Source organism: Loxodonta africana, chromosome 3 (assembly GCF_030014295.1).
Source record: "Loxodonta africana isolate mLoxAfr1 chromosome 3, mLoxAfr1.hap2, whole genome shotgun sequence".
NCBI classification, from domain to species: Eukaryota; Metazoa; Chordata; class Mammalia; order Proboscidea; family Elephantidae; genus Loxodonta; species Loxodonta africana.
In genome coordinates, this window is record NC_087344.1 from 145,641,319 (window position 1) to 145,663,738 (window position 22,420).

Genomic DNA, 22,420 nt, shown 5'->3' on the forward strand with positions numbered 1-22,420 from the left:
TTATATAACTCTGTATTATACCACTGTAGATAGCCCTGAAATTACTGTGCATTAGGAAAACTTTGAATAGCTTGTGTGTTCATACTAGGACAGTACAGCCAACTTAGACATCTGGAATTAATTTTATTCTCAAGCCTAATTTACACCTTTGATCTGACATTTAATGATATTTTGTTAAGGTTTTATACTTATACAATATTTAATAAATGGTCTTGACTTATCTGTACATGACTACTTGCATATTCTGATGTCAATCAGGAGCCCTGGTGGCACAGGGGTTAAAATGCTGGGCTACTAACCAAAAGGTCAGTGGTTCAAACTCACCAGCTGCTTTGGGGGAGAAAGATGTGGCAGTCTGCTTCCACAGATTTACAGCCTTGGAAATCCTATGGAGCAGTTCTACTCTATCCTATAGGGTCACTATGCATTGGAATTGACTCAAGGGCAGTGGGTTTGGTTTGACTTTTGAAGTCAGTCAGAAGATAATTTCAACGATAAAATTGAATCACATTGAAATTTGTAACAGAGTACTTCTAGCCCACTTATTTCTCACTTTGATTCTTCATGGATTTGAGATTTCATCATAACTCCTCCTTAAACCTGATTTAATATGCTATTTGAAATGATAAGAATTAAAGTGAGTTTCCTATATTTTTAAATAAAACTTTCCTTGGAAATCAATACTCTGCCACATAACTAATCCTTTGCAATAGAGCAGAAATAATGAGTCCGTATTTTTCACAAGTGCATAATCTGAAGTTTGAGGATACATGAAAGATAACTATTTAAATAATAATGGAATAAATAGTCCTAACACTACTTATGGCACTTAAAGGTTTTTCACAGATACTATTCTTAAAAATTTAGGCACACCTAAACAGAGTATTTCAGTAAAGAGAAACTAAACTCATAATACAGGATAACTATAAGAACAGCAAGTCAATAATTTTAAAGAATTTAGAAAAGTGAATTTAGAGCTCTGACCCTGAAAACCAAAATTCTAAAAGACTGTGACTTGATTAAGAAAATTGAATATAGCTAAATTATTATAAAGGCCCCAGAAGACAAGTATTAAACAAATTAAAAAAAAATTACTAAAGATCAATGTCTATCAGAAAATAATTTCTCACAGAGATGTTCAGAAAAGTTTCCTCCATTAGGAATTAGAAAAGATGAAAGTATATTCATATCTACCATCTTAAATAGTCAAAAGCCTAATTAACCAGAGCTCTGAGAATGAAGATGGTATTCAACTCTAAGTTTCAGTTCTGGATAAATCATACTTTTAAAGCTATAAAATCTTTTATTTTCAGTTGATTTTTACTTACGTAACCTCAGAAAAAGTTTTTGCTGATGTACCTAATTTTTACAAACTGTATTTTCTTAGTAAATAGCTCTATTTCCTCCCTGAACCTGGACATAGGATTTGTCATCTATTCCTTCAGAACGTCATGTGCACAATCAAGAATCAACACTTATTTTTACAATAGGTATTACTGTTGATATGGTCTGACTTGCTTATTTTTCACAACTTACAATCTTTCTCTTTACAGTTTGTTGTTGTTCCCAGAAAAGTAAAGTATGTTCTTGAGCCTTAAAGTATTTTAATGCGTACAACTGAAGTTAATATTTAGAAGACAAGGTCCTATAGCTTCATTTACTGATTTATTTTATGAACACTTTTTTCCCCATTAAGTTAGACTTTGCATTCACAATTCATAATATACATATACAATATTTTTCCAACAAAGCATACAGTTTGAATGTTCATAAGACAGTTAAAATTTCAATGCTAAATGACAACTCATATTATCACGTTAGAAGACAAACTGATCTTAGTGTCACAAACCTGTACACTATCCACAATGTAGACAGAAATATAAAAATATGCTACTTTGATTTTATTTTAGTAATAATACATAAAACAGCTCCTTTTAATAAAAAAAGATGACATTAAAGAATATCAGTCACAAAATAAAAATTCAACACAAGCAGTGTTTTAAGATTAGAATTCTGTGCCTGAGTTATTCTGTTGGAAAGTTGGGAAAACAGAAAATACATATTGTACCATTTTAACAATGCACATTTGATAAACAGTCTTTCCTTTGAGTAACATATTGGAATATTCTATCAGAAACTGATAATTCAAATTAAAATCAAGGTGCTTTATTGAAGCACTGTGTATATAGTGCTTTTCCTCTAATACTCAAGGCATTTATTGACCAGCTTTCAATATATAATTAGGTAACTCAAACTAACACAATAAGAATTTTGTCCTACAAATAAAAGACAAAGTGCTCTAACTTATTAGGCCACAAACGCTTTATTAGATGAAATTACAAATGCTAATTACAGTTTAAAATACTAAATGGAACTTAGATTTTTTCCAGCATTGTTTTATGCTTAAAAGTCAAATATAAGGAAATAATTTATAATCAGAGCCCCAAATTAATTTTTCAATTTTCTACTATGACAAAATTCAACAAAAGTGCAAATTTTGTTTATTCTTACAAAAAACACAATGTGTTTACCACTATAAACTTTAGAAATGTAAAAAACAAAATGCAGCAATCGACACCACATAAACAGAAACTACACGAAACAAAACGTGACACAGAATGTATTGCAAGCCAGCAGATCTTTACTATCAGACAGAGATTAAGAGGAATGCTCTTAACAAACACTAAGAATTCCTGATGTGACAACATTCTGTGTGGGGTGTTTTTAAAAGAGAAGAGAATTAAATTTCACTGACAAACAAGAAACATCTCATTTAAAAATAAAACAAAATTTTAGGTACAAAAGTGTCATATTCTGAATGTGTCTTTTGGTCAACAATGATGGAACACCACTGCTAACTCAGTATCCTTGGGGCAGTGATTGCTTTGTCAACTATAGAACCATTAAAAAAAAGGCAAAAAGAAAGCATGAATCATTTAGGCTTGGAACAGCTGATGCTAAATCATACAAAGTAATACGATACTTTAGCATAACTGACAACCTGAATTTAAAGTACATTTTTCTATAAATGGGCGATAATATTCTACTGTGAAGAAACTACAGAAGTGAAAATATGCTTTACATAGTTTCTGGGAGTATTGATTTCTTAATTTAAGATGCTAATGCAATTCAAAATGCATTGTCACAACAGGAAATACTCTGCAACATTAGAGTGATCTATCCACACTATAACATGTGTCATGTATCTGTGACAATAAAGTGAAAGATGTCCTCAAGTAATCTTTTATAAAAAAGAAGTGAAGATCTGGTATTTTATTATCTCATATTTCCTGGTATTAAGATCTGGTATTATTTATTAAATGACTATCCCACCTTTCAAACACTTATTTTCAACATTACAAGTCTATAAGTCACATAGCTATAATATAAAGTTTCATTTTATACAGTATCTATTTTATGACATGAGAAAATATTAAGACTGTCTACATGCAATTAAATAAGTGTGACATCCAAACCATAGGTTCTGGGTAAGTAACAAATATTTCTTCAAAATATGAAAATATGTCTCAGTATTACATGAAAAGAATTGCCTCAAAACAGAGGTACGCTTAAGGGGACAGCTAACCTGATTCAGAATCACTGCTGTCTGAAGAACTTGAGTCACTGCTACTCTCAGACGCCGAGGAGCTGCTGCTGCTGCTGCTGCTGCTGCTTTCACTCAGTCGGGAACCCTGTGCAATTGGATTGGATGATTGAGTCTTCTCAGCTGCAATACAGGGAAACATATTAAAATGCCAATAAAATTAAATAGCCTCAGGAACATTTTAAAACTGCCACTTACATTTTGTTTGACATTTTCTAGAATTTAACTGATTATTGACATCCAGTAACCGCTTTTCCAACTCTCGTTTTTTTTGTAATTGAAGTTCTTCTTTGGACTTCATTATTTTCTTAGCTGTGTATTTCAGGAGGAGGGAGAAAAAAAAACAAAACTGAGTATAACCAAAAACTAACACACGTAGCATGCTGATTTCTATTAATATACTTACATACCATGAGGTTTTAGTGGTCTTTTTCTTAGACAAGTTGCAACATATTTTTCTAGTTCTCTCAATGTTGATGCTTTCAGTGTTTCAAAGTCTATCTCTATCTCATCAGAATTGGAACTCCTCAGAGAAGGCTCTCTTGAGTGTATTATGTGAACTATCCGCCCAAGTTTATCTCCGGGGAGTTTGTTTATATCCAGACTTAACTGCCTCTTCTCATCGTAATTCATCGGTTTAGCATTATCTTCAACCTCAGATTTCACAGCAACGACCTGTTGTTGCCTCTTCTTTGGCTGACTGTAACAAAAATTAGGTTTAGTCTGATTTATTTTAGATAATGTTATGTTTTAATAAGCCACTGTAAAAGATACTTACTTGTTCTTGGACTTTTCCTTTAGTTTCGTTTGCTTAGCCTTTTTCCTTGGCTGTTCGTCTCCGTTATTAAACTTCTCTTTTTTCTTTTCTCTTTTAGACTTCTCATTCTTTTTCTTCATCTTATGGAAAGGTCCTTGGGACAGAACTTGCAGTTGTTGATGAACAGCTTTAAGCTGATAAAGGAAAAAGTCTTTAAACATTCATGGCTCCAAATAACTAAAGACACTAGAAAAAAATGAAGGTATTCAAAAGTCGAGTATCCTTCCTGAAATTCATATATTTCCTTCAAGTTCTCATTTCATTTCATAAATTCATTGTTTTGAAGGGCATACATTAAACTACATACACCATCATGTGCACAACCTTAGAAGATTCATCCATAACTGAGCAAGAATAGTTTACATTTCCTGGTAGTCTTAAGTTTTTAATAATTGATTTTTCAGCCTTAAGCTCAGTGCAGGTTAACATTTTATCACAAAAGGTAGCAAACGTTAAGTAAAGATTTCATCCATAAAACATCTCAGATTATATCATACAAATTGCTTCAGTATTTATACTCCTAACCACTAATTACGGTGGTTAGGAATATAAATAAAATTTTAAGATACATAGATTTTTGAGTATGAAACACTATTAAACATTACAATTGTGCTAAAAAGTAAATAAAGCCATAGCTGCTAGGTGGTCTAAATACAATAGCTTTTAATCTACAAGAAGAATTTTATAAATGATCTAGCAGTAACAGCTCATAGAAAGGAATAACAAAAGCTGTATCAATACAGTCAAATACCTGCTCCTGAAGCTTTGCAAGACGTTGAACTCGTTCATCTTCGGAATCATCAGAAGTGTTATCTTCAGAGGAAGCATCACTACTACTTTCTCTACCGTGGGTTTTTGTGGTATCTGTTTTGTTGGAACATACAGGCATACTCTCAACAGGTTCATCTGGGCTCTTTGCAAAATGCTTTTCAAAAACATCCTATAACAAAAAAATTAGACTGTAAAGGTTTTCTGCACTTCTAATTTAATGCTACAGAAATACTTTTTAACAAAGGGAGCATTTTAGTATCATATTTTTGTCAGAATTTTTTTTCCCCTTTAAGATATAATAGAAGAAATATAGTAAGCAGAAAGTATAAGTAAAAAGACTTATGCTTCCCTTCTTGCCAATTTTGGCAACTTTTCTCTCTTTTTTAGACAAGACAGGCTTCTAGGACCTCTGAAGTTATACAGGGGACCCTCTTCAAAGGGTTTTTCATTCTTTAGTTGGTGCATCATTCTACTACCTCTCAATGACTCAGTTTCAAAAGTCTGTGGCCTTCCCTTCAGTGAGACATGGGCTCCAATCAACCCTATCTCAGATATCGACTGTCCCCTCTTCACAATTTCCTCTGTATTCAAGGTAGCAGCATTCAAAAAAAAAAAAAAAAAAAAAAAAAACCACAACGTTTTAAGAGTATAATTTGTAAAACTGCTTTTTACTATTTGGAGTAGTGTGTGTGTGTGTGTGTATTTTTTATCTCTTGAATTATGGTTCTAAAATTTCTAAACTGTGTTCAGAGGAAAAACACTTTCAGAGGACAGTAACAACTCACTTGGAGCATTCTTGCCATTGTCACTACTTCATGATCTGGAGGATTGTATTTGTAGCAATTCATGAACATTAATCTAACATCTGCAGCAAATTCATATGCATCCTTATATTCTTGGTTGTCCATTTTTCACTAAATGAAGGGACTCACAAACAACATAGTTCGATTCAATAATTATTTGAACACTTATAGTAAGTGTTTCTATTATAAAATAATTAAAACATACAGAAAATACTAAAAAAGACAGACACCTACCAGCTAGATTTGACAAATGTTAAAACTCTGCAACAGTTGTCTCATACCTTTAGACTTTGAAAAATCCAGTGGATTTTTGACAAGTAAAGAAGGGAGACATTGCAGGTAAAGAAAAGAACAGGAAAAAAAGCCACAACAGTGTTTTCAGATAACCTTGGGTAGACAAGTTCTGTAGAAGGGATGCAGTTAAAAGATGAACCCTTTAAACCAACCTTGAACATCTAAATGAAGAGTTTAAGTTTATGGTTTGAAGAAAAATGTTCTGTGAATAATAAGGGGAAGAAAACAGTGTGTCTAAATTAGTGTTATTTTACAAAGTAACAAGTTTAAACAGGTATATGTACCTAAATTTAAAATACAAATTTCATAAATAGGCATTTGATTAATTCATCTACATACCTGTTATGGATTGAATTGTGTCCCCTAAAAAGATACGTTAAAGTTCTAACCCTTGGTACCTATGAACGTGAACCTGTTTGGAAATAGGGTCTTTGAAGGTGCTATCAGCTAACATGACGTCATACTGGAGTAGAGTTCTAATCCAATATGAGAAGACTGAGGCAGAGACTGGACCAACGCATCTACAAGCCAAGGAACGTCAAGGATTGCCAGGAACCACCAGACGCAAGGACAAGACAAGGAAGGATCTCCCCTAGAGTCTTTAGGGAAAGCGTCGCCCCTACCTTGATTTTGAACTTCTAGCCTCCAGAACTCTAAGACAATAAATTTCTGTTACCCAGTTTGTGGGAATTTGCTACCACAGCCCCAGGAAACAAATAAAATACCTAAAGTACACGTGTTTTCAAATTGACAAAAAAATAGTTTTTGGACTTTTTTTATAAAGAAAATCGGGGACTACTTTATATTTATACTTAACTATAACTACTTATAGTTAGGCACATATGATATATGCTCAATTTCAATAAGTAATAAAATTAGGAAACAAAGGGAAAAAAAATTCTCCTGGGAATGAATAGACATTAAAAATTGAAGAGTAAAAAAAAAAATGTATATATAAGGAAATATATTAGGTGGCTGCATAAAAGTGTATAGAAGAGTGGAGATGTAGACTAGACAGTCAACAGAAAAAGAAAACAAAAAAGATAATCTTGTAGACTACAAGGCAAAACATGTATATATTAATAGACAATTCACAAATATAAAAGCCAACAAAGGCAACATGATAGCCTCATTTGTAATTAAAGAAATTCATTTATTAAAATAAAAGAGGAAACATAATTTTCCATCAGTCAGATAATAGGCATAGAGAACAAAAATAAAGTCACAATTTTCTCGTCCTTGAAATTCTGTAACAGCCCCCTAACTAGTCTCCCTACATCCACATCCAGTTTTGCCCCACTTTCAAACCTTTCTCCACACTGCTGCTACAGTAACCACTATAATGATCAAATATGAGGACATTACTCTTGCATTTAATATGAAAATGGCTGCTCTAGGGCTCTTTATAATAAGGCTTTAATGATTTCCTTCTAATCTCATTTTTTCCCCAGTCATTTCTTCATATTTTCCATGTGTTTCAAATTGGCCTAAATATAGTATTCTGAATATGTTCTGCGCACTTCAAAGCCTTTCTACAAGTGGCTCCCCATACCGGGACTGTCCTATAACTTACTATATCCTATTTATCCTTTAAGACTCTGATCAAATGTTATGTACTTCAGGTAATGGTCCATGACCTCTCGGTCTGAGTTAGAATACAAGGAAAGGTAGAAAAGCAGTATTTTAAGAGACAGTGCTTATACTTTTTGGGAACTTAAGAAAGACATGAATCTTCAGACTGAAAGTGCTAATTTGCAATCAAGATGAATAAAATTAAATGCAAAACTAGACGGAGGAAAGACAGATTGCCTACAGGGATGACAAATAGACTGATAGCAGACTTCTTATTGGCAATAATAAATGTCAGAAGATATCTTCCCAGTGTTGAGGGAAGATAACTGTCATTCTAGAATTCCAAAGTCAGTTAAAGTACCATTCCAGAGTAAGGACAAAATACAGACGTTTTCAGACACAAATACAAGTTTACTATCTATAGATGCTCACGGAAGAATCACTAAAGTTTGCATGTCAACAAAAAGAAACACAAACCCAGATGAGACTAGGATGCAAAAAATAAGGATTAGCACAAAAATTGGTAACATATTAATAAACTTAATGTACATGAAGAAAAAATTAAAGTGTTTTAAAAGAAGAACAAAATTCTACACAGTAGGGGCATACCAGCCCTGGGGCAGAGACTGGAAGGCAGGAGAGAACAGGAAAGCTGGTAATAGGGAACCCAGGGTTGAGAAGGGACAGTGCTGACATGTCGTGGGGTTGTTAACCAGTGTCATAGAACAACCTGTGTACTAACGGTTTGATGAGAAACTAGTTTGTAAACCTTCACCTAAAGAACAACAACTAACAAAAATTCTGCATAGTAATAAAGAAATCACTGAAATGGGTAGTTATACAGGAGGAAGATTAAGATATTGAATAATATTGTAGATGCTCCAGCTCTATTCTTTCAGTTGTTGTTGTTGTTAGGTGCTGTAGAGTCGGTTCCAACTCATAGCGACCTATGTACAATACAATGAAACACTGCCCAGTCCTGCACCATCCTCACAATTGTTACGCTTCAGACCGTTACTGCAGCCACTGTTCATCAATCCACCTTGTTGAGGGTCTTCTTTGTCGCTGACCCTCCACTTTATCAAGCATGATGTTACTCCCCAGGGACTGATTCCTCCTGACAACATGTCCAAAGTATATGAGACGCAGTCTTGCCATCCTTGCTTCTAAGGAGCATTCTGGCTGTACTTCTTCCAAGACAGATTTTTCTGTTCTTTTGGCAGTCCGTGGTATATTCAATATTCTTTGACAACACCACAATTCAAAGGCATCAATTCTTCTTCGGTCTTCTTTATTCATTGTCTAGCTTTCACATGCTTATAAGGTGACTGAAAACACCATGGCTTGGGTCAGGAATACCTTAGTCTTCAAGGTGACATCCTTGCTTTTTAACACTTTAAAGAGGTCTTTTGCAACAGATTTATTTCTTGACTGCTGCTTCCATGGGTGTTGATTGTGGATCCAAATGAAATCCTTGACAACTTTAATCTTTTCTCCGTTTACCATGATGTTGCTTATTAGTCCAGTTGTGAAGATACTTGTTTTCTTTGTTGAGGTGTAATCCATCCTGAAGGCTGTAGTCTTTAATCTTCATCAGTAAATGCTTCAAGTCCTCTTCACTTTCAGCAAGCAAGGTTGTATATTATCTACATAATGTAGGTTATTAATGAGTCTTCCTCCAATCCTGATGCCCCGTTCTTCTTCATACAGTCGAGCTTCTCAGATTATTTGCTCAGCATACAGGCTAAGTATGGTAAAACGATACAACCCTGATGCACACCTTTCCTGACTTTAAACCACGCAGTATCCCCTTGTTCTGTTTGAACGACTGCCTCTTGTTCTACATACAGATTCTTCAGTGTCCTGGAATTCCTATTCTTGGCAATTTTATCAATAATTTGTTATGATCCACACAGTTGAATACCTTTGCATAGCCAATGAGACACAGGTAAATATCTTTCTGGTATTCTCTGCTTTTTAGCCAGGACTCATCTGACATCAACAACGATATCCCTGGTTCCACGTCCTCTTCTGAATTCAGCTTGAATTTCTGGCAGTTCCCTGTCGATATACTGCTGCAGCTACTTTTGAAAGATCTTCAGCAAAATTTTGCTTGCATATGATATTAATGATATGTTCAATAATTAAATTTTTTTTCAGTAATTTAAAGCTTCCAAATCAGCAATATAGAAATCTTACCAATCCAGCAAAAGATTTAAAAACAAAAAAGGAGGAAGGGGATTGGAGGTTACACAAATATCTTAACAAAAAAAAAATTACATTAGAATTAGGCAATTATTACAAAATATTCTTTAAGAATATGTAACCAGAAAATGTCTACTATACAGTATGTGAAAATTCAGGGTATACAGTATGTACTGTAACTCAAATGTTGTGGTAAAGAACCACAGATGTGTTTGAATAGAAGAAAATAAAGATATATTTAAAAATGTCACCAAGGATACACTGCAGGTGGTATGACTACTGGTGATTTTAATTATCTTCCTGATCTTCTTCGGGATTTTTAAATATTTTTACAACAACGAAGTTATTTTTACAACCAAGAAAAGAAGTTCCTCCTATTAAGACAACATTTACCTTAAGAGTTTCAAGGTCCATTGGATTTTTGACTGTATCATAGTAGTTATGGAGTCCCAAACCATTAACATCAACAGGATTATAAAAGGGCCATGCATATGATAAGTGTTTCTTTGCAAGCATTTCTTTAAGAATCTCACTACAGTGCTTTAATTGTTCGGTTACTTTAACATTCTTTACAACTTTATATTGTTGCTGAGAATCTGGTAAAACATTCTTCAGCACACTTTCTTTTATAGGTGGCATTTTCAATGATTTTTTTTGTGTAAATGTTGGGGAAGATTCACTACTTGCTTTAACTACTGAAGTTGTAGGAGTTGTAGTATCTGCTTTCCTCTTCACACCTCTTGTAACCTAAAACAAAGGAATTCGACAACAACAAAAACTATATTTAAAGTAACATTCAGAGCAATACTCCCCACTCTTTTTTTGATCATTATCCTATTGGTTTTAAAAAAGGAAAGGATTACCTGTACCAAATCTATAGATAGATAACTTACACACACTGCTGTGAATCCATGTATTAAACATTTAACTAAAAAATCAAACCCGTTGCCATCAAGTCGATTCCAACTCATAGGGACACTGTGTGACAGAGTAGAACACCCCCATAGGGTTTCCAAGGCTGCAATCTTTATGGGAGCAAGGCTGCCACATCTTTCTCCTGTGGAGTGGCTGGTGGGTTCAAAGCGCCAACCTTTCAGTAAGCGACCGAGTGCTTAACCACTGTACACCAGGGCTAATTCCTCTTTTATAGGCAAAATACTGACCTCATCTGTCAGTTTGTCATACTGTGGTGGTTTGCGTGTTGCTGTGATGCTGGAAGGCTATGCCACTAGCATTTTAAACACCAGCAGGGTCACCCATGGAGGACAGGTTTCAGTGGAGATACCAGACTAAGACAGACTAGAATGACCTGAAAAAACTGGCCAGTGAAAACTTTATGAATAGCAGCAGAGCATTTTCTGAATATACTGCTGGAAGATGAGCCCCTCAGGTTGGAAAGCACTCAAAATATGACCGGGGAAGAACTGCCTCTTCAAAGTAGAGTCAATCCTAATGACGTAGACAGAGTAAACCTTTGGGTGCCTTCATTTGCTGATATGGCACGCTGCAAAATGAGAAGAAACAGCTGCAAACATTCATTAATAATTAAAACATGAAATTATGAAGTATGAATCTAGAAAAACTGGAATCGTCAAAAATGAAATGTAATGCATGAAGATCAATATCCTAGGCATCGGTGAGCTGAAATGGACTGGTATTGGCCATTTTGAATTGGACACTCACATGGGCTACTACGACAGCAATGACAAACTGAAGAAGAATGACATCATATTCATCAACAAAAAAAAATTTCAAGATTTATCCTGAAATATAACACAGTCAGTGATAGGATAATATCCATACACCTACAAGGAAGACTAGTTAATACGACTATTATTCAAATTTACACACCAACCACTAAGGCCAAAGACGAAGAAACTGAAGATTTTTACCAATTTCTGCAGTCTGAAATTGATCAAATATGCAATCAAGATACAATGATAATTACTAGTGAATGGAATGCAAAAGCTGGGAACAAAGAACTGGTAATTGGAAAATATGGCCTCAGTTATAGAAACAACACCAGAGATCATGATAGAATTCTGCAAGACAAACGACGACTTAACTGAAAATATCTTTTTTCAACAACATAAATGGCGATAATACACGTGGACCTCACCAGATGGAACACGCAGGAATCAAATCGACAACATCCGTGGAAAGAGATGATGGAAAAGCTCAATATCATCAGTCAGAACAAGACCAGGGGCCAAGTGTGGAACGGAACATTAATTGCTCATATATAAGTTCAAGCTAAAGCTGAAGAAAATTAGAGAAAGTCCACAAGAACCAAAATACAACCTTGAGTATATCCCACCTGAATTTAGAGATCACCTCAAGAGCAGATTTAATGCATTGAACACTAATGACCGAAGACCAGATGAGTTGGGGAATTACATCAAGGACATCATACATGAAGAAAGCAAGGGGTCATTAAAAATATAGGAAATAAAAGACCAAAATGGATGTCAGAAGAGACTCTGAAACTTTCTCTTGAACCTCAAGTAGCTAAAGTGAACAGAAGATACAAAGTAAAAGCGCTGAACAGAAGATTTCAAAGGGCAGTTCAAGAAGACAAAATAAAGTATTATAATAAAATGTCAAAAGACCTGGAGTTAGAAAACTGAAAGGGAAAAACACTTAGCATTTCTCAAGCTGAAAGAACTGAAAAAAAAAATTCAAGCCTTGAGTTGCAATATTGAAGGATTCCATGGGGAAAATACTGAACGATGCAGGAAGCATCGAAAGAAGATGAACCAAGTACACAAAGTCACTATACCAAAATGAATTGGTCGATGTTCACCCATTTCAGGAGGCAGCACATAATCAAGAACAGATGGTACTGAAGGATGAAGCCCAAGCTGCACTGAAGGCATTGGTGGAAAAACAAGGCTCCAAGAATCTACAGAAAACCAACTGAGATGTTTTAGCAAAAGGATGCAGCGCTAGAAGTGCTCCTTTTTCTATGCTAAGAAATTTAGAAGACAGCTACCTGGCCAACCAACTGGAAGAGATCATGTTTGTGCCCATTCCAAAGAAAGGTGATCCAACAGAATGTGGAAATTATAAAACAATATCATTAATATCATTCAAAAGTAAAATTTTACTGAAGATCATTCAAAAGTGGTTTCAATAGTATATCAACGAGGAACTGCCAGAAATTTAAACCAGATTCAGAAGAGGATGTTGAATGAGGGCATCTTAGGCTGGGTTCTCTAGAGAAGCAAAACCAATAAATATATATATAGACAGAGATTTATATCAAGGAAATGGCTTATGCAATTGTACAGGCTAGAATGTCCCAAGTCCATGGGTTAGGATAGAGGCTTCTCCTGATTCACATAGCCAAAAAAAGAAAAGGGGACGGCAAATTCAAGATCGGCAGGTCAGGGAGCAGGGCTCTTACAGGCTGCGCAGATTGATGAATCCCAAGATTGGCAGGCAAAAACACAGGTAAGCTGCTAACTCAAGTCCCAAGAACCGGAAGTCAGACGAACAGGAGCCAGCTGTAGGATCCAGCACAAGGAAAAAGCACCCAAGACTTGCCACAATGTCTACTTATATTTGATGCAGGTCACATGCCCAAGGAAACTCCCTTTTGACTGATTGGGTACTCATGGCAGATCCCATCATGGGGGTGATCACATATCAAATCTCAACAGGGAAGTGATCATGTTATACAATTGCCAAAACACTGAGAATTACGAACCAGCCAAGTTGACACAAGATCTTAACTATCACAGAAGGATATCATTGTTGATGTTAGATGGATCTTGGCTAAAAGTAGAGACTACAACAAAGATATTTACCTGTGTTTTATTGACTATGCAAAGGCATTCGACTGTGTGGATCATAACAAATTATGGATAACATTGCAAAGAATGGGAATTCCAGAACGCTTAATTGTACTCATGAGGAACCTGCACACAGATAAAGATGCAGTCATTCGAATAGAACAAGGGGATATTACCTGGTTTAAAGTCAGGAAAGGTGTGCATCAGGGTTGTATCCTTTTACCATACTTATTCAATCTGTATGCTAAGCAAGTAATCTGAGAAGCTAGACTATATGAAGAAGAATGCTGTCTTGGTTATCTAGTGCTGCTGTTATAGAAATACCACAAATGGATGGTTTTAACAAACAAAAGTTTATTCTCTCACAGTCCAGAAGGCTAGAAGTCTGAATTCAGGGCGCCAGCTACAGGGGAAGGCTTTCTCTCAGCTTTGGGGGAAGGTCCTTGTCATCAGTCTTCCCTTGGACTGGAAGCACCTCAGCCCAGGAACCTCAGATCCAAAGGATATGCTCTGCTCCTGGCGCTGCTTTCTTTGTGCTATGAGGTCTCCCTGTCTCTCTGCTGGCTTCTCTCTTTTACATCTCAAAAGAGATTGGCTTAAGATACTACCTAATCTTGTTTCCTCTAATCTTATGGACCTCATTACATCATAGTTATAGGATCTACAACACATAGGAGAATCACGTCAGGTGACAAAATGGTAGACAATCATACTGGGAATCATGACCTAGCCAAGTTGACAGATATTTCTGGGGGACACAATTCAATCTATGATAAATGTGGCACCAGGATTGGAGGTTGACTCATGAACAACCTGTGATATGCAGATGACACAACCTAGCTTGCTGAAAGCAAAGAGGACTTGAAGCACTTATGAAGAAGAACAAAGACTACAGCCTTCGGTATAGACTGCACCTCAGCATAAAGAAAACAACTGGACTAATAAGCAACATCATGATAAGCAGAGGAAAGACTGAAATTGTCAAGGATTTCATTTCACTTAGATTCATAGGCAGAAGTCAAGAAATAAAATGATGTATTGGGCAAATCTGCTGCAAAAGACCTCTTTAGAGTGTTAAAATGCAAAGATGTCACTTTGAGGGCTGTCTTAGTTATCTACTGCTGCTATAGCAGAAATACCACAAGTAGATGGCTTTAACAAACAAAAGCTTATTCTCTCACAGTCCAGTAGACCAGAAGTTCGAATTCAGGGAGCTGGCTCCAGAGGAAGGCTTTCTCTCAGCTCTGGAGGAAGGTCCTTGTCATCAGTCTTTCCTTGGTCTGGGAGCATCTCAGCACAGGAACCTCAGGTCCAAAGGATATGCTCTGCTCCTGGCACTGCTGTCTTGGTGGTATGAGGTCCCCCCTATTAGCTTCCCTTTCCTTTTCTCTCTTGAGAGATAAAAGATGGTGTAGGCCCCACCCCCAGGGAAACGCCCTTTACATTGGATCAGGGATGTGACCTGGATGAGGGTGTCACAATTCCACCCTAATCCTCTTTAACATAAAATTACAATCACAAAAGGGAGGACAACCATACAATACTGGGAATCATGGCCTAATGAAGTTGACATGTTTTTGGGGGACACAATTCAATCCATGACAAGGACTAGGGTGTGCCTGACCCAAGCCATGGTATTTTCAATTGCCTCACATGCATGCAAAAGCTGGACGATGAATAAGGAAGACTGAAAAAGAACCGATACCTATGAATTACGGTGCTGCAAAGAATACTGAATATACCATGGACTTCCAGAAGAACAAACAAATCCAGAGAAGTACAGCCAGAATGTTCCTTAGAGGCAAGGAATGTGACGTACTTTGGACACATTATCAGGAGGAACCAGTCCCTGCAGAAAAACACCATGCTTGGTAAAGTGGAAGGTCAGCGAAAAAAGTGAAAGACCCTCAATGAGATGGATTGACAAAGCAGCTGCAACAACGGGCTCAAGCATAACAACGATTGTAAACGTGGTGCAGGATGGGGCAGTGTCTCATTCTGTTGTACACAGGGTCACTACGAATTGGAACTGACTCAGTGGCACCTAACAACAACATTTTCTTCCCCTATCCCAAAGAATTTGCTCGTACAAACCCTTGAGACCAATGAAATGTAGGGGAAAAACTCATGATTATGCCAAGAAAGTTTCTGAATATATGAAATCAACCAGGGTATAGATTTTGGCGGGGGTGCTGGGGGCTGCTTAACATGGTCTTTTTAACATTTTACTCTGTTTTAGGTGAAAGTTTACATAGCATATTAATTTCCCATTCAACAATTTATAAACAATTTATTCTGTGACACTGGTTGCTAACCCCACAATGTGTGAGTGCTCTCCCCATTTCCATCCTGCCTTCCCCGACTCCATCCCTCCAGTTTCCCTGCCTCTCCTTGCCTTCTCATCTTTGCTTCTGGGCAAATGTTGCCCGTTTATACAGGTGATTGTCCTAAGAAGCACATTCTTCAAGGGTGTTATTACTTATTTTATAGGCCAATCTATTATTTGGCTAAAAGGTGACCTCCAGGAGTGGCATCGGTTCCAGGTTTAAACAAGTATCTTAGGGCGATAGTCTCAGGGATTCCTTCCATCTCTATCAGTCAAGTAAGCCTGGTCTTTTTTATGAATGTGAGTTTTGTTCTACATTTTTCTGCCATTCTAACCAGGACTGTCTATTGTGTCTCTGGTCAGGGCAGTAGGTGGTGGTAACAGGGTACCATTTAGATCTCCTGGTCTCAGGCTAGAGGAAGCTGTGGTGTGTGTGGGCCAGCACTCTGTGGACTAGTTGCTTCCTTGAGTCTTTGGTTTCCTAGTTGTATCTTAGATGGCTGCTTGCAAGCTTTTAAAACCCCAGACTCTACTCACCAAACCAGGATGTAGAACATTATCCTTACTAACTATGTTATGCCAACTGACTTAGATGTCCCGAGACCATCGTCCTTAGTCTTCAAGCCCAGTAACTCAGTCCCACGAGGTATCTGAATATGTCTAAGGAGTTTCCATAACTGTGCCCCGTGTGTTCTATTATATATATTAACAAATATGCAGCACATACAAATAAGTATACCAAGATGTCCACCACTACACCTATATATGAACAAGCATGCGCTCCCACGCATGTTCTGTCACCTATATAGCATACATATATACCTGCATAACCACTTACAGATTCTGTTGCTGCAGAATTGTATACAGTATAGCATTTAGTGTAGGTGTCCTTTATTCTTGTGCACCTCTCAGTGTCTTCATTTTCCCTGGTCACATTGTGCTGACCTCCCCCATATTTCTGTATTGAATTTCCCTTCAGAATTAACATGTGTCTAGTGGGAGCCCTGCTGGTGCAGTGGTTAAGCATTCAGCTCCTAACCAAAAGGTTGGCAGTTCGAATCCACCAGCTGCTCCTTAGAAATCCTCTGGGGCACTTCTGCTCTGTCCCATAGGGTTGTTACAGGGTTGCTATGAGTGGGAATCAACTCTACGGCAATGGGTTTAGTTTGGTTTACCATCTAGTGAGTGATTCTCTCTTCCTCCCAATCCCATCCCTCGTAACCACCAAATAACATTGCTGTCTATGTGTAAACCTAATCTTGACTTTTTATAAAAGAGGTATCATACAATATTTGTCCTTTTGTGATTGATTTATTTCACTCAGCTTGATGTCCTCCAGATTCATCCATGTTGTTTTACAAACTCATCATTATAATTTATCGTTGTAAAGTATTTCATTGTATGTATTTTATGTACTGCATTTTGTTTATCCATACATCTGTTGATGGTAGGGTATAGAATTTTAACAAAAAAACTAAGTAGTTTGACAACTTCTGATATTAATACTGCAAAGATGTTAAAATAGTTCAAAGTCTATCTAAGAAATCTCTATCCTGTGTCACTGTTTACAAAATGTATAGATATAATTTGACATATAAATAACATGACAAAAAAGATTACTGTATGCCTAAGACCAATTTTCATATCAACTTAAAAAAAGTCATAAATATCACAACATTCAAACTTACATCGAAACATTTCAGGAACCGATGATTTTAAAGTACAGTAAACTTACCTGAGCAACTGTCTGCGAGGCACAGCTGAGTGCAGCTCCTCGTGTCACGTTTAAGGTCGACAGGGATTTCTCAGGAAACACAGACGGAATCACTTGCTGCTTAACGACTTTTTCTGGTGCTTTGGTGTACGGTTTTTCTTTAACAGAAGAAACCACCATATCCTGCTGTGTGCCTAGTAAAGTTGAAATCAGAGTCAAATATTTGAGAGAGTAAAATATAAAGCTAACACCATTTTCTCTCTTATTATTCTATTTTAATTCATGTAGTTCAGCTTTTCAGCAATATAAACACAGTTGACTTCCATTCCTCTTTGACACTCCCCACACTTACTCACAGTGTTGGACCAATTTACACAAAGTACTGGAGATCTCAAAACCTGTTATCAATGGTTGTTGTTCAGAAAGGTGCCTGGCTTAAACTCACACAAAGTTCTGTGGCTAGTGTCAGGTAACTGTGGACCCAAGCAAACATTTCAGACACCGTGGAGACAAACTACCTGGTACTATGTAAGGTCTTCAGAGTGCTCTGCATAAACACCCATGGACTTCAAAATGATTATACACCATCCATCGCTGGCTGACACAGAGTAACAGATGTGCACATGACTCTTTTATCAGTATGTCCTTCAGACAATTCTGCCAAATGAACAATTATGCATGTTCTCCCCTGTATTTTCTCAGAGAATGCCATGACTTGAGACATTTGGATCACATCACTCTAAAATTTTCTATTACATCAAAAGTCCTAGTCAAATTCTACCCTTCCATCAACGCATTTCATTCTTCTAATTCCTCAGACCAAATACCTCAGAGTCATCTTTGACTCTACTCTCTCTCAAACATGTTATATAATCCACCAGCAAACCCTGTTTGCTCTGTCTTCTGGTGGTATAGTAAGGCTAGAACCGATATTGAAATAAGCTTGCGAGTATATAAGAGAAACACATATAATGAACATAAGTTGTTTATATTCTGGCTTACCTTTCTTCATTCTTTCCTTACCACCCACAACTTGTTCTTCCTGTGGCATCTGAGATAATTTTTGCACAAACAATTTCTCTAGAGCTTGTGCCATTAAAACAATGTCATCTCCAGGCTACAAAATACATTAAATATACCATAAGGTTATACCATATGGTTATGGTATCACATTTCTATAATTCAGGCTGCCCAAGAGAAGGTGTGATATGGTATCCTAGACAATATTTATCTCATAGAAACTAACTATAGAAAATAGTGAAGCAGTTCACATTTTAAATTCTAGCATCCTACCCCTTCGATGTCTAAAAAGGATCCAGTATGTCTATTTGAGCACTAGAAGATTATAATCCAACCAATCCTACTAATTAAGAAAAATTATTAGAATTTGGAATTTCGACCTCATAAATAGGTTAAAACAAAACTTCATGGCCATGAAAGTACCTTACAGTTTGAGTTGAGGTGATTCAGTTTACAATTCTATCTGCTTAGAAGACTTCCTCTTGCTTTTACTTTACTACTGAGAAAAAACTAAGTGAATTACAAAGTAACAGCCTAAAGCAGAGAAGTATTTCCAGACTAGGTAGTACAGGGAAATTAGTCAACTTCATATTAAAATGTTAAATATGAAAGAACTTGTTGAAACTGTTAAAACATAGTTGCAAATGATACTTTGAGATAACCTTTCTTCCAATTTTTTAAAAAAAATTCACATTCAAGGGAAACACAACACACAATACAGGTGAGGTCAGCACAACTGGACTAAACCAAAAGCAAAGAAGTTTCCTGAATAAACTGAATGCTTCGAAGGCCAGCGAAGCAGGGGGAGGGGTTTGGGGACCATGGTTTCAGGGGACATTTAAGTCAACTGGCATAATAAAATCTATTAAGGAAACATTCTGCATCCCACTTAGGAGAGTGGCGTCTGGGGTCTTAACGCTAGCAAGCGGCCATCTAAGATGCATCGATTGGTCTCAATTCACCTGCACCAAAGATAATGAAGAACACCAAGGACAAAAGGCAATTAAGAGTCCAAGAGACAAAAAGGGTCGCATAAACCACAAACTACATCAGCCTGTGACCAGAAGAACTAGATGTTGCCCGGCTATAACGGATGACTGCCCTGACAGGGAACACAACAGAGAACCCCTGAGGGAGCTGGAGAGCAGTGGGATGGAGACCCCAAATTCTCATAAAAAGACCAGACTTAATGGTCTGACTGAGGCTAGAAGGACCCTGGTGGTCATGGCCCCCAGACCTTCTGTTAGCCCAAGACAGGAACCATTCCCAAAGCCAACTCTCCAGACAGGGATTGGACTGGACAATGGGATGGAGAGGGATGCCGGTGAGGAGTGAGCTTCTTGGATTAGGTGGACACTTGAGACTATGTTGGCATCTCCTGCCTGAAGGAGAGATGAAAGGGTAGAGGGGGTTAGAAGCTGGTGGAATGGACACGAAAAGAGAGTGGAGGGAGGGAGTGGGCTGTAGGGGAGAGCAATTGGGAGTATGTAGCAAAATGTATGTAAGTTTTTGTGTGAGAGACTGACTTGATTTGTAAACTTTCACTTAAAGCACAATAAAATTTTTTTTTAAAAAATTCACATTGGCTAATGTCTTAAATCTTTTACACATATAAGGTAGCATTAGGAACCAAGCCAAAACTTCTATTACATTTCAGTAAGAATTCCTTGTGTATTACTAGTGATTTTTAAATAAATTACATGGCATATACTTGGATTTCTCATATTTAAATGAATGATAACACCATAATTCTTTAAATGGGATCTGTGCTTTAAAATTTTTAGATACCACAGAACAGCTTGAAAAGGATATAGTACTCTGGGAAACAGGAATACAATATGGGGAAAAAACAAAGATACAAATACAATTTTATAGATAAGCGCAAACATGAAGAACAAGTTCAGAATGTCCACATGCATTATCACACAGGATAACGGATTAACAGGAATGCAAGTACTATCACCAGGATGTAACAAAGAATATGTCTCATCTTTAAATCATCTTGTCATGAATTAAAAACAAAAGAATATTTGTCATCGAGTCGATTCAGACTCATGGCAACCACATGAGTCAGAGGACAGCTTAATTTCTTTGACTTCTTAGCTTATGGCCAGGGATCCACACCATGAAAATTTAACTAAGATTATTGTATAGAAAGGTTTTTCATTCATCTTACAATTAATATGTTAGGAGTATGGTAGAGGACATTTTAAAATAATACTTTACTCATAGAAACCAGTTATCATTTGGTATTTCATTTTTTAGAACAAGTAAGCCACTACAGCTATTGAGGAAGAAACGTCATGGCAAATAGATTGTGTAAATTTTAATATGTAAAAATGACAGAATTCAGTGAAAAAGATATTCTCCTTAAAATATATAAAATACCTCAAATCAAGGCTTAAAATCTGAAATCAGCACACTTGTTTATATTACATAAAATAAAAAAATATATATATATACTATAAAAAAATACTATAGTATATTATATATACTATACTATATTTCCTATAGGTAATAGCAAAGAATAGCAAGTACAAAGTTTACATACCTTGTTGTATAAGTAACAATTTGAGAACATTGTATTGAAGTCGTCTATGCATTCTGAAGCTTTCACGTAATACTTATGCTCCAAGCGCTTCTTAATTGTATTTAAATCCATTGGGTTTTTAATAATGGTATAATAATCCTACAGTTTTGAAGAAGAAATTCTAAATATTAGTAATAAAAATGATTCACTACAACTATTAGTACATGATTATACAACTGCAGGAGCCTTGGTGGAGCAGTGGTTAAGAGCTCAGCTGCTAACCAAAAAAAGGTCAACAGTTTGAATCCACCAGGCGCTCTTTGGAAACCCTATGGAGCAGTTCTACTTTGTCCTATAGGGTCACTATGAGTCGGAATTGACTCGGTGGCAATGGGTTTGGTTTTTTGGTTTTATACACCTGTAACTCCAAAGAGCAACTGATTACCTTAAAAAAGCCATATGCTGGAAACCAAAATCTTTAGTAAGGAGAAACAAAGCTGACTGCCATGGAATTACTTTTCAGAGGGGGAAAAAACCAGGAAATAATAACAAAGATAAGAATTTAAGAGCAAAACTATCCTGGAAAGTAAAAAGTAAAGTGTATGAGAAAAAAACAAACTAGTATTTATAGAGTCTCTCTGACAGATCCAAAGTTCAATCCCAGCTCCACAGTTAACTAGGTATATTACAAATCCTTTAACCACTCTATGTAAGAACTGGTATTATCAGATTATTATTAGGTTAAAAATTCTTAACATAAGACCTAATGTTAAGCTCTGCGTGTGAGAAAACTACTTCTGCCTGGAAGTGTCAGGGGAGACTTGATGGAGAAGGTAACACGTGAGCCTGATCATCATCTGGCTGTGTAAAGATGGTAAGGAGGAGTGCTGCAGGCAGAAGAAAGAACTTGAAAAAGGGACGGCCTGTTTGGACAGCAGTGAAAGTTCCTCGTGTCTCCAGCACAGGGTCA

At 36.5% G+C, this 22,420-nt stretch overlaps 1 protein-coding gene across 1 annotated transcript in view; it reads right to left on the reverse strand.

The window, feature by feature from the left end:
* BRDT (bromodomain testis associated) overlaps window positions 1–22,420 on the reverse strand; it is a 106,415-nt gene that overhangs the window by 77,915 nt on the left and 6,080 nt on the right. The window contains 10 exon segments of the mRNA XM_010598124.3: window positions 3,587–3,727; window positions 3,803–3,916; window positions 4,015–4,304; window positions 4,383–4,555; window positions 5,173–5,361; window positions 5,978–6,106; window positions 10,460–10,813; window positions 17,922–18,094; window positions 18,903–19,017; window positions 21,472–21,609. Coding sequence (XP_010596426.1) covers window positions 3,587–3,727; window positions 3,803–3,916; window positions 4,015–4,304; window positions 4,383–4,555; window positions 5,173–5,361; window positions 5,978–6,106; window positions 10,460–10,813; window positions 17,922–18,094; window positions 18,903–19,017; window positions 21,472–21,609 — 1,816 coding nt within the window.